Below are 13,633 nucleotides of genomic sequence, written 5' to 3'. Positions count from 1 at the left end.
TGTAAAAAAATACTAGTCTTCATAGAAAAATAGCAAGTACTGTGTATTCTTGGATATTTTGTACTCATAATTGATAAGAAAAACCCAATGGGAGACTTGGACCATGGACTTACCCTAGCAGCCATAATGAGTGATGGGCATTAAAAATCCTCCATTTTTATACAAAGCAGATTTCAGTTGTATTATGTGATGATGCTGTCGTTGTTGCTAATTATAAAAGGTTGCGGAGGGTATAATGTTTTTAACTAGTCGCTCTCAGTCCGTCATTAGATTTCCAGACTTTTTTTTCTAAACACTTGCATATCTTGATTTTTTGTATGTGATTCTACCCTGATTAATTACAGATCGATTTTATGTTTTGTTCCAATTCACTGGTTTTTACCAAAATTATATGCCTTGGACTTCGCAAATTTTCCAGAAATAAGAGTTTTCCTGACTTTTTTTTTGGTATGTGAGTCTACTACAAGTTACTGATCAAGTTTAGGTTTTGTTCTGCTTCACTGATTTTTATCTTAATTACAAAGCTTGCTGATATTGAGCTGACTTTTTTGGTGTATAAGTCTGACGTAAAGAGTTACAGATCAAGGTAATGTTTTATTCCGCTCTGCTGATTTTTTTTAAATTGCAGGCATTGGACTTGGCAATTTTCATAAAAATAACAGTTTTCCTAATCTTTTTCTCAACTTTTTTCAGATAGTGAGCTGATTTTTTGGTTTGTGAGTTTATGCTTTGTTGTGATTTTCTATGAACTAAGGCCCTTTGAATTTTCTTTTTTTTTCGTCACATACTTTTTATTTGAAAATCCAATTTGTTGACATGTTGGGTATGTGAGCTTGCCCACTAACATTCTTTAATTTTTTACGACTGCAAAAAATTTGTGGTCATATATTGGTATGGCACTGTTGTCGTTGTCCGTGTCATTGTCTTAAGACACTTGGTTTTCGTGTGGTAAATTAAGTTATATGATTTTGCTTACCATTAAAGGAAGTTTCCTGTAAAATTTGGAGGTTATGGCCTGTACCATAATAGAATAGGTTTTTAAAAACATTAAAATATTATGTCCACATTTGTCCAACTGTTTAGAGCTCAAACACTGTTGTCCTATCGTGCTGCACTCTGCAAAGCTTTTTATTTAATTCTGTGCAATAACTTTTATAGAAGTAAACCAAATGTCATAAAATTTTGAAATACTGTTTCTTGCTGCTAGAGGACGCTTGCTATTGAAATTGGGGTCACTGGCTCCTATGGTTTCACAAAAAGATTGATTTATTGTTGGTGTTTAACACCCAAGCAGTAATATTTCAGCTATATCCAGGTGATGAACATATAATGGATAATAAAATGAACAATTGAAATGAAAAATTGGACGAGACACAAGGATAATAGGGTCCATGAATTTTGATTGCCACTGGAAATAGGAAGAGGGGGTAGGGTCAGGCAATTTAGCCTCCTGTGGTGGAGCACAAAGGTTCCTACTCCTATCAAATACCACAGCAGGGTTCTTTAACATTTGAGGAACGTGGAATCTTTCTCAACATATTGCACCACTATGGTTTGCAGTCAGGTTTTCCATATTATGGCCTGAAGACCACAGTATGTAGCATTTCAAAAAAATTTTTGGTCCAATTTTGAAACTTTTTTTTATTGGATCCCTTATGAAAACCCCTTACTGCATTTTTCAGTCAGATTTTAGATATCTCTTGCAGTTTTGAATTTTAAGGGGCCAGGAGGCTACACTCCAAAGAACGACCTTTTTTCATCAGATTCTTTCTGAGAGTCCATATTTGCATTTTGCGATCAGTCTTTTAAATATTTCTCAATTTTTTGGGTAACAAGGGGTCAAAAGGGCCAAAATGGTCGTAATTTGGAAGACAGTTTTTTGTATATTTTCCATCTGGTTTTAATGACTAAAAGCAGAACTTTTTACTTAAATTGAATTTTAAAATATTGTGCAATATTGTATCCAAACCAGTTATTGTGTCCACAAGACACCTTTTTAATTCCTTGTTTTGTACTGGATATGATAGCAAATTACTAGAATTTGATTTTGACCATCCTTTAAAGAAATGAGTTAAATGAATGTGTCAAGACCACTATGGGACAAACTGTCCATAGTATAGCACTGACTGGTTCCCTGTATACACATTGATGTTATTTAAGACCTAGATTATCCTTTTGCTGATTAAAAATGACAGACGAAAACGCACAAGGAAAGGTATACAATAGAATGACATGCACTGAAATCATGTTGGCAATCTTTTTCACAATGCATTCTATATGTTTCGATTTTGTTTTCTTTAGAATAGGCAATTGGTAAGTCTAAATTCGTTGATACAATGATAGTTCAAAGTCCACACGTTAATAAAAAATAAAGGTCTAACTGAACAGGGGCATGAAAATTTGTGATGTTCGACTTAAAAAAAAATAAAGTTAAGACGATGTATGTTCCATAAAATTGATCTATTATATCCTTTTCTAGTTATTGGATAATATGAGGAAAGCAATGGACTTGAGGCCAAGAGAAGGCCAAAGCAAAAGTATCAAGTTCCCTTGAGTTTTCAACAAATTAGACTTTTATCACTTTGCCAAATTCGTTAAGGAATTTTTCTTCGGTAATAGGTATATGACAGCAAAGGGAATTCCAAATTTTCATAAAAGTACCGGAAGAACTGTTCCGGGTTTGGCATACCCTGATGTAGTGTTTTACCTGGATGAAAGTTTCTCAAGTGTCATTATGATGAGTATTAGATAAATTTCTATACATTTAAGAGCGAGCTTTGGTCACTTACATTTACATGTATAACAGTACACACTGTGTCTAACCTCTCAGCCTACCTTGCATCTTTTGTCAATGAACATTTAACATTATTTATAAGCAGGGTTCGATATTAATAGTAGTGTGATAATTTGTTGCCCAGTAGTTCAAATGAGGGCTACCCAAAATATTGTAAGAAATAAAATTTTGGACTATCTGAAATTTTGCAAGTAGGAAATGCAAATGCATGTAAAGATAAAAAAGTTTTTGAAGCTGTCAAAATTAAATTTGTCTGTACATAGTTTGGTAAAATTTGTTCTGTTCTTCATACTTGCAGTCGTAGGCCGGTTATGCCATTGAATTATCATCCCTAGTTGAGTTACGTGAATGCAGTCCTCAGGGCAACCACCTACATTAAGGATTACCATTTATTTTTTTTTAACTAGTGCTTTGTACTACTTGTAAAGTTAGTGTCATGCACTGATTAGCACAAAAACATTAACATTAAACAGAAGAAAACAATGAAGCACACAATTAACACTAAGTACTATCTTAGCACATGATATGAGAATGGTACAAAGTAGATTGAATTCTATAAGATCAACAGAATTTGTTGAGTATATTAAGTTCATTTTGTAGACCTCCTTGTGATACTGATAAAAGAATTATACAATAATATAGCCACACATTAGTGATGTGATCTTTATAACCCCAATTGATTTTGATAAGATCTAGGTAAATCGGCCCTAAAACATGGAAGGGGAAAGTGCTTAAGTAAAGAAAACAATTATATTGTGCCTCTTTAATGAAAGTTCCCACAGTTACTGGCCTAAAAAATCTAAACAGAGCATGCACTTAATAAATATCAAAGTATTTAAAATAAACCTGGAAAATACAATTTTTACATGAGCACAGCAAAACTGATTGGTATTGAAGGTATTTTCTTGTCTCATATATACATTTTAAATTTTCTAGATACTAACACTAAACAGAAATGGAAATTGAATTTGTGCATAGCAAAGAATTGTATGTCTCTTTTCTCAGTAAAATATCTAGACATAAATTTGGCAAGCTTTTTTGTTCTCGATTTCCCAAACAACTTGATATAACGAAAATTAAAATCTCATGAAAATTTCCCGCTATATGGTATTTCCTATCTGACTGAAATCAGACTCGGTGATTCAGTATCATAGGTTAAATTTGTATTGACTTCATCCTCTATAATATTAGACATTTTGTCTGGAACATTACATCTGTACAAAGCAAAGCAATAAGGCAAAACAATAGCAGTCTTGTTTCCTGCTACCAACAAACAAATTAGGGTAGGTAGGTAGGGAAATTATTTTATTTTTCAAAAACATTATACATTGAGTTAATGGGGGAAAAATTGCTTGAGCCAAAATAGCCCATGGCTACTAACTAGATTTTAAACTGGGCTACCAAACTTTTGGGTAAAATTTAGCTGAAAGAGTAATCAAGGAAACCAAGATTCTAGTGGAAATCAAAAGAATGTAATCCAGGGACAAAGACCAGACATGGAAAACAGACAAACACAACAAAGAACATAAAGTAAATCAAATAATACATACGAAGTAACAAAAGTAAATGAGCAACTCGGACTCCACTAAAAACTGGGAGCATGAAACAGTTGCACTGGTAGAATAAGCGTCTGTTTTCCTGGAAACACCCGCTGAGTTGCTCATAAAAAGTCAAGTCGAACACAGAAAATATTAAACAAATATATGGTCTGGGCTACCAGTTTGTATTTCCTAATTTTCACCCCTGCTTCAGATGTCTTACAAGTGAACCTAATAAATAAAAATACTGTATACATAAAAATAATAATTTTAATCAAGAATTACTTATTAAAGATTATGTTTCCACCATTTAAAAATACGTAACATTATTCCTGTATTACAATTGGAATTATAATTGCAGATGGAGATGTCAAAAGAAGTCCTTGCTCCAGCTGATGGACCGAGGGAAGAGATGGTCAGTTTATATATCTATGGTCATGATTTATGATATAGGTTACAGACCACCAATTCAACCAATGAGCATTTGGAACGTACGCAAAAATAGTCCTACACAGAAATTACCCCTGTTCCTCATAGTGCTGTGAAAAAAGTTCTCATCTTATTTAAAAAATTGAAACAGTTTCTGAAAGGAAAAACATTTCTGTACATTTTATAGGTGCATTTTGCTTCTTGTGATGTGAAGCCTAATCTCCATAATGATTTTTAAATATACCCCTGTCTTGTGAAAACACTGGGATTTCCCATGCTATTTATAGACCCTTCACTTCCGGTGACCAGTACTGCACTGCAAGTCTGCTAACCCCACATGCCATTCTGAGGATTATGAGCTGACATATGTAGAATCATGCTGATATATAGTCCTCTGCAGGTTAAAGTTAAGGTAAAGTCCAGAGAAGCCATTGAATATTGTGAAATTAGCATAGAAGCCTATGGAAAGTGAAATTAGTGGTTTTTAGCCTATAATACTTTTGCTTCTAACCTGAAAACTGTAGTAGATAAAATGATAATTTATTTCTTGAGGTGATCATTTAAATAATGCCTTCAAAAGTTGAATGATGTCAAAGACTAAAAATTTGACGTAGGTTAAGAATTTCTTTAGATGATATTTTCCATCAAAACTCATCAAAGGTAAAAAAACTGAACTGTTTTTATTTTTAAATGTCTGTCTTTTAAAACATAATGCATATGGTATACAGGAGTCCATCTAACTGTCTGTCTTTTGGTCATTCACACTTGGCACAATAACTCAAAAATGCTGTGACATTTTGTTGAATTATTTCTTTTCATTGAAGTGAGAGCTCACTTTTGATTTTTATTAATTTTTGGAGTTATAAGACTTCATTTGTACAAATTTGGGGTGATTTTCTGTTTTGTACTAAAACCCAAAACCCATGCAACTATTTCAATGAAACTTTGGTGAACTGTTTTTTTATACTGATGAAAGCTCCTTTTCAATTTTTACAAATTTGTGGTTTTACGATTTAGAGAGATGGCATTTTATTCATAAAAAGGGGAATTTCGCAGTTTTTAGACTGTTACTCAAATGTGGTTGCACCTATTTTCATGAAACTTAGGTGATTTTTATTTGTTTTAAAGAGAGTTCCCTTTAAAAATTTTATAAATTAATGATTTTTCACTTTTGAGTTATGGGACTTTATTCATAAAAAAGGGATTTCCCATATATTGCAATAACCTGATAATGCTTCTAACAATTTTCTTGAAACTTTGTTGAATAGTTTATTTCTACTAGTGTAAGATATCCTTACTTTTCTAGTTCTCTCTAGTAGACAGATTGACCTCTTTGTATTATAATAATTTTTTTTTACAGATATCTACAGCAGTGAAATTTTTACAGAATCCAAAGGTGCAACAGAGTCCCTTTTCACAGAGAAAATCATTCCTTGAAAGGAAGGGTATGATTACCTTTATAAAGACGCTCATTTTAAGTTGTGCAGCATTGAAAGAGTATTTATCGTTACACAATAAAAAGTATGAAAACAATTAGTATAGTATACCAGGGGCTGCTCTGGCTTCCAAAATTCTGTCGCCAAAAAAAAATCGCCGACTGCCATTTTTTGTCACCAATTTCCAGAAATTAGAGCCAAAGGGTGCCAAAAATATGATAGTATTAAGTCTACTGATGAATTATCTTTGTCAATTCATCAAAATAACTTCTCAATATTCATGACATACATGCATGTACTAAGATTCACTCTTGATGCATGTATAAAGCAGGTTTTTAGCTCTAGTCTGTCGCTTACATAAGCATAAAATAATAAAGTTTTACTCCAGAAACAGGTATTTTATTTCTATCAAGGACTTTATATAGTTATTCTCATATAGTCCCTGATTTTATAACATGGTCACCTTTGTCCTTTATGGTCTAATTTATCTTGCAGTATAATTTGATTGTTTTTTTTTTATTTTTAACAAACTTGATTCTTTTTTTCAAGTGATATAATTTCTATCAAACTATATTTTGTACCATGGACCATTAATTGTGTCCCTGTTTAATTATTTTGATATCTGATAAGTATTTCCTTAATTAGAATTTGGGAATCCCCATTCTATATTTTTACTGCTTTTCCCGCCAAAAAAGTCAAATGGTAAAAGTGTCAACAAATGTCATCCATTTTCTTATATCAATTCTTTCATTTCGAAGTATTTAGACACTTCCTGATGGGATAATCATTGTTAATTGGATTTAATTTATTCTGTTATTAGGTAAGTCTGTTTCTGAATGTATCACATGGCTTTGAAGCTTGTACATGTATGTAGCCACTTGCACATGGCCATAATTGTGTTTACCTTTGAGCATATGATGATAATTTTGATTGGCTCAATAATATATTTACATTTCATTGACACCTCCCATGAGGATATTGTCAGTCACGGTCGCCTGGTCTAATTACCTGTAATTGCCTTCAGTCCTAAATTGGTCATGGTCAATTAACTCTGACCAGGTGTCAACACAATTGTGCAGAGTGAATATCCGTTGCTGATAAACTTCTTGTCAATTTTAATATACAAAACCTAGGTGCCAAGAAAATCACCAACTGGTTATTTTTATCGCCAGATAAAATAAAGAATTGCAAATTGCGACATTAGCGAAGCCCAGCGCAACCCCTGCTATACTGACAGCAAATAAACTCTTACACTGTAATATAAGAAAGCATCAACAAATTTATTCAGGATAACAAAATTTTGATCCACAAATAACATTTATAGGGGCTTTATAGAAAGAGGAATTATTTTGCTGTTGTTTTGTTGAACCAGGTTAATTCCAAGTTAATACACCAATTACATTTGACAGGTTTGACAAAACAAGAGATAGACATAGCAGTAGAAAGATCTGGGGTACCTCCTGATAAACCTACACAAGTATATCCTCCCCAGCCACCTGGGATACAACCTCCTCCACAAGGAGCATTGTTACCATACCAACCAGGTAAATAAAGAGATGAAGAGTTACTTCTGATAAACTTACATAAGAATATCCCCCAGTCACTTCACCTAGCTTACAGCTATTTGTGCTTAGTTTATTGTTACCATAACAACAAAAAAATGTAGTAAGGAGGTCTGGAGGTCTCCACATGAATATATCACCTGAGCTACCTGGAAAATAACCTCTCTGTTTTACCAGTCAGGTCCAATTACCAGACTATCACCATACTTTCATTGTAGAATTTACCAGGCAGGTCCTATTACCAGCCTGTCACCATGCTTTGATTGTAGAATTTACCAGTCAGGTCTTATTACCAGCCTGTCACCATGCTTTGATTGTGGAATTTACCAGTCAGGTCCTATTAGCAGCCTGTCACCATGCTTTCATTGTAGAGGTGGGGAGATCTTGGATTTCGAAAATGAAAACAAAATTTTACAAAGTGAAATCTTATGAGGCAAAAGACGCCCCACAAACACTAGAAAGACGGCTTGGATTGAAAGTTGACCAATGATTTTACATGGTCTATATACCTCTACAATGCAACAGAATAATTAAAAAAAAACATGCAAGTTTTTTCAATTCATTTAGTATTGAAGGTCTAATCTTATTTTTAATCAAAATGTCTTGCGATACACATATTAATACAATAAGTAATTGTAATTTTGCCACGTTTTTCAGTGCCTCCAGTCAGCACTCTTGGGAAGGTCAGAGATATTTTACATACTATAGCTTTAGTTGGTGGTCTTTCTTATGCTGCTTATAGATTTATGAAGGTAAGACCATGTCTAATTACAGCAAGTAGAATAGTTAACTTCATTACAGCAAGTACAATAGTTAACTTCATTACAGCAAGTACAATAGTCAACTTCATTGCAGCAAGTACAATAGTTAACTTCAGGGAATAGAATAGGTATTTCCTTGACTGTAGGACCATTATTTGATAAAATGTCTGGTTGTTATCTGGACAATTAAGAATGCGATTTTAACTTTTTATCATTTCATATGTATAATAATTAAAGTTTCTTAGCAAGTTTTAATATCTTCGTCAATTGTCCAGTTAACAATTTAAGGAAGTTCATTAGTTGAAAGTCATTTAGTCAACAGAGGACCAAATCTATTCCGTGGAATTCAACATAGTTCTTGCTGTAATACCTACAGTGATAACAACAATTTTTTGTCTGTGTATTTTTTTTTTCTTTTGACTTGTGCTGTTATTCCTTTGTATTTACAATTAGTCATTATAACATTTTATTAAGACAAAAACCAAGTGAAATTTTGTATCATTTTTAAAATACCCATTCTATTTCAATAGGGAAAAGTGCATCCGTTTTATTATATGTGTAACTCAGAAATTTGGAACTATCAACTTAAGCTTATAGCTGAAATTATTTATAATGTTAAGAAAGAGTTATATAAAGTGATAAATAATTAACTGGAGTAAATTTGAACAGAAACACCATTTCCAGCTTTATGATTACCATATTTCGGTGTGTACAATGCACATTTCTTTACATAGAAATGATTTCCAGAGCATGGGGTGTGTATTATGCATCAATATATAAGATTTGGCCAAGAAATTCAAGATTTTTTATAAGAGAAAAGAGATTGCATAATGTAAACAAACAAACCATAAGTGAAATGTTACTGAAAGAAAGTTATCATCAAATAAATCTTTAAGTATTGAAATTTAAATGATATTGTCTTCAAATCTTCGGCACCTATTGGGAAAAAATTGTATTGTGTGGGATAATCTTTTTTTATCCATAATTTGGAAACTTTATTCGGGAAAACAGCCTTATTTTAGAGGTAACTTAAGGAAGTAGACCTAGGATAAAGGACATAATTTTTGAAATCAGTGATATGTTTGTATCATATTCAATTTCACCAAAGCATATCAATCATTCATTTGAATCAGAATGAATTCAGTCCAAGTTACTTTGATGCTTACATGAGATTGATGTAAAATGCTGAATACAAACGTTCCAATGATTTGTAAGAGTTGTGTCCCTTATCCTAATTCTGCCTCCTTAAAGCAAGCTTAATGGCTGCTGAGTGAACTGTCTAATGTGAGATAAAAAATATATCACATGGCTGGAATAAGGGATGCCCTTGTCTGACAAGTGAGAAACATTTATCTTAACTTTTATGTATCAAATCAGAATCTTTCATTGCAAAAACATGTATGGATGTTTTTATGGAAGAATTTTGCTATTAATGGATGCATTTTGTTTATGATATCTAATCAAATGAGTATTTACTCTTTTTTAACTTTCCGTTATTCTTAAGCATTTTGGCCATGTGGTTATAAGACATATTAATGACAATGCCCACATTTGAATATGACGCACCCAGTGACCATTCACATGACCTCCGTATTGAAAGATTCTGATATTTTGATGCCAATTTTAGGCTTACTTTAAATATTTGAGATGCTAGAGTTGGTTTTTGTTGGTCAGTATAGTGTTCCAAATGCATATGCAAAATTTGAAAAAATTTCGAATTTAACTTTAATCTTTTAAATTCTAAACAATGTTGTTTATTCAGGATATTGTATTGCCATGGATTTATGGGAAGCCAAAGACAGAGGATAGATTAGATAAGATTGAGAACATGGTCATTGACCTTCAGAAAAACATTGTGGAGACTCTGTCAAAGATCCAGGTGACCTTGACTTCAATGCAGGAAACAATGACTGCCAACCAAGAGAAAGTACAAGCTATTTCACATGAGGTGTACACTCAAAGGGTAGTTTAGTTTACAACAATTTTATTTGCTAACTTTACAAAAGGGATAGGACACAAGTTTTACTAACTTATGAAGTCTTCTCCCAGCAATAATGTACAATATAAATAGAACTTTGAGGGCATGCATTGAATCATTATGAATATTAAAAACGCAGTTTTTAATTAGATTTAACAGAAAAATAAAAAAAAAAACATAACAGTACGATGAAAAAGAATGAAAAACAACAGTACAATTAAAACGAAAAAATTAAAGTTTCAGAAATATATGTACAAACTGAAGAGAAACATAAAGGGGACAGAAGGATGCCCTGTTCTTGATGACACAGAATGTTTTCCTATATTACAACGATAGTCATTATCACAGGCCATGGTCAATTTGTTTTGACAAAAATTGAAGCTGAAAAAATTTTAAGCTGAAAATTCTGATTAAAGATGAGAGAAATTTCCAAATGTGGCAAAATCTCCTGCTTTGCACGGGCATGTAGTGGGGAAATATCGGAAGGCTCCTGCTGAGAGCAGCAGACTTATTGCCTATGGCTGGATCCCCTATGACATTTGCTGAACAACTAGTAAAAGATTGAGACAGGGAACTCTAGTTTGAAGTTATTTTTTCAGAGTGTGAATTTTGTTTTATTATATATGGATCTGTCACAAGTCTTTTTATCTAATTTTTACAGTCGAACTCTGCCATGACTTCTATAGGAGACACTCAGTTTGCAACAGAAATGAAAACAGAATTACAAACTCTAAAAGGATTATTACTTAACAGGTATAATGTTTATTTTAAACACAATTTTGCATGCTTCATTTGTTTGTTGATTCTCACTTACAGTCACAAGTCCTGTTCATTGATTGTTTCATGAGACCATAAAGATAAATGAATGTTATATACATATGAAGATGTGTACCTCTTATTACGGAGAAATTTCATTATTTTTTCTCCTTTTTTAGTCTTTTTTGTCACTTTATGTTGTGAATGGTATCTACATTTGTACTTGGTGTCATCTGTAACTTAAAGATTTTTAAACCAATTTTATTCAAACTTTGCACAGTGATAATATACATTTGAAGATGTGCACCTCTTAGTATGGAAAAGTTTTACTTTTCAACATTTTAAGCATGTTGAACTTAACCATTTTTTCAGCAGGATATGCTATCATGAATTACATAATTTTTGGAAATTTTTAACTCTCACTGTAGCATTTTAATTTGTTTTAGTGTTAATCTACATATTGGAGATACTTATGTGCTGACAAAAATATGATGTTGATGCAGGTCAAGACTTGTATTGGCCTTGTTTGATTATCTACAACTGCTTTTGAAAAAATTTTGCAATTTGATATCTTTTATAACCACAAAAAAAACTACTTTTATTAATGATATGGGGCTGTTGTCATCGTTGTCTTCACCATTGTGGTCTGTAGACATTTGTTTCAACAAAAATGCTCGAATGTCCATGAAACTTTATTATGAAACTTCATGTCACAAAAATCAGGAAGAAGTCAATTTGTGGGTAATTACTTAACAGCTAAAAATAAAGGACTAATAAAAATCATTTTTTCTGGTTTCCACACAAATTTAAGTAAAAATACCGATTTGATAAAAGAAAAAAAAACCAAATACTGCTTACAAAGTACATGGGTGGCTGAATTCATTCCTAAAATTCTGTATAAGTAACATTAAAACCCGCATTTTATTGACAGTAATTTAATAGTAATCAATAAAAAAAAGGCATAGATATTCTACAGATGTTAGTTTTAAAAGGCATTATACTTAAAAAGAACTTATAGTTATCATACTCTTAGAATCCACTCTCTTCATAGACGACAGTTCCCACCTACACCTTCTTCTTCCTCTATAACCCTGCCATCATGGCAACTTGAGCAATCATCATCAAGTTCAGGAGTAAAACCCAGTCTAGTCAAACCAAGTGGTGATGCTGTTGATAGTGATGTTGTTAATGGTGATGCTGTCAATGGTGATGCTTTGCTAAATAAAAATGAGAGTGACAGAAGAGGACATGACACAGCAGAGGAGGTAATATTGATTACTATAGTTACAGTACCTGAACAGATCCATGTAACTATAATTGCAATTCATCAAACCAATCTGCTTAACTCTTAATTGTTTCTGTTTCATCACATGACTGGTAATCAGTTAAAACAATTTACAGATTTATTTGGTTTTTTTTTCTATTTTAACTCATATTTACTAAATGATTTTAAATGAAATCAAGACATGCATCTAAATAATTTTCTTTTACATAACTTTTTCTTTAAAGGAATAAAAAAAATTCCATATTTTAAATTCATAGAAAAATCTACTACTGTGAAAGAATTTTTATTTGTGGAAACCAATTTTCATGGTTCAGGGATAAAATGTAAGTTCTTAGATTATTGAACTCGTGGCTTTTACAACTGAACCTTACAAATGTATTGGAATTGTAAATTTCATTTTTGTTGGGAACCAAATTTCGTGGTTGTACCAAATCCACAAAAAACCACGAAAATTGATAAATAAATTTACAGACAAAATATGAATTATTTCATCTAAATAAAATATTTTACAGAACCAAAATTGGATATATAATAACAAAGTTATTTTAAAAGTTTTGAAAATAAGGATTATTATCCTAAAATGGTTACTTGTTAGTATGTTCTTGATTTGCCAATCAATTCAACACTTAATGAAAATGACATCACTAATGAGATTGGCAAACTCTCCTATGGGATTCCAATATACCAGCCATGTTACTATTAGGATTGATTTTATTTTTCAGACAAAGATTACATTCAGTGAAACGAGTATGGAAGGATCAGGAGATAAAAAAGACACTGTAGATTCAAACGGAACATTAATTAAAGATAATACCAGTACGGAGGAATCAAAAGGAGCAGTGAAGTTCGAGGATACAAGTTCAGATGCAGAGGTGGACTGACATGTTTTAGTTATGTGTATCTACAATATTGTAATGATAAATTATTCGGAAATATTAATATAAATATTCATTTTCTACTTAATTGGTTACAGTATTTATGGTTTGGTGAAAGAAGTTCACAGTCTTTGCGAATGCCACAGTTTGTAAAACTGAATTAACAGTGATACAAAAAAGGTCTCTTTCACAGTCTTAATCACTTTGTTATCATTTATT

The 13,633-nt window shown here is 32.2% G+C and overlaps 1 protein-coding gene across 3 annotated transcripts; it reads left to right on the top strand.

Annotated features, from left to right (window-relative positions):
- The first annotated feature begins 2,127 nt into the window (after positions 1-2,127).
- On the top strand, positions 2,128-13,611 carry LOC148601712 (peroxisomal membrane protein PEX14-like). 3 transcript variants are annotated; one of them, XM_088554638.1, is made up of 10 exons: positions 2,128-2,215; positions 4,694-4,747; positions 6,122-6,206; positions 7,607-7,741; positions 8,417-8,511; positions 10,283-10,483; positions 11,160-11,251; positions 12,306-12,519; positions 12,797-12,862; positions 13,262-13,497. In XM_088554638.1, the coding sequence occupies exons 1-9, from the start codon at positions 2,189-2,191 to the stop codon at positions 12,812-12,814; spliced, it is 921 nt and encodes a 306-aa protein (XP_088410764.1). In that variant the 5' UTR covers positions 2,128-2,188; the 3' UTR covers positions 12,815-12,862; positions 13,262-13,497. The 3 variants fall into 3 exon arrangements, with proteins under 3 accessions (XP_088410764.1, XP_088410762.1, XP_088410763.1); XM_088554636.1 differs by lacking the exon at positions 12,797-12,862 and having other exon boundaries at positions 13,262-13,611; XM_088554637.1 differs by lacking the exons at positions 2,128-2,215; positions 12,797-12,862 and adding an exon at positions 2,293-2,313.
- The last annotated feature ends 22 nt before the right edge of the window (positions 13,612-13,633 follow it).

This window comes from Perna viridis, chromosome 12 (genome assembly GCF_037379345.1).
Source record: "Perna viridis isolate PV_CMFRI_1.1 ecotype Kerala chromosome 12, ASM3737934v1, whole genome shotgun sequence".
Taxonomy (NCBI): domain Eukaryota; kingdom Metazoa; phylum Mollusca; class Bivalvia; order Mytilida; family Mytilidae; genus Perna; species Perna viridis.
This window is presented reverse-complemented; position numbering and strand designations above follow the sequence as displayed.

Bases quoted from the DNA above. Each gene is read 5' to 3' on its own strand.
- LOC148601712 (XM_088554636.1), top strand. From the start codon at position 2,189: ATGACAGACGAAAACGCACAAGGAAAG. The intron at 6,207-7,606 runs GTATGATTACCT...TACATTTGACAG, and splicing joins ATCATTCCTTGAAAGGAAGG to GTTTGACAAAACAAGAGATA. The intron at 8,512-10,282 runs GTAAGACCATGT...TTGTTTATTCAG, and splicing joins CTGCTTATAGATTTATGAAG to GATATTGTATTGCCATGGAT.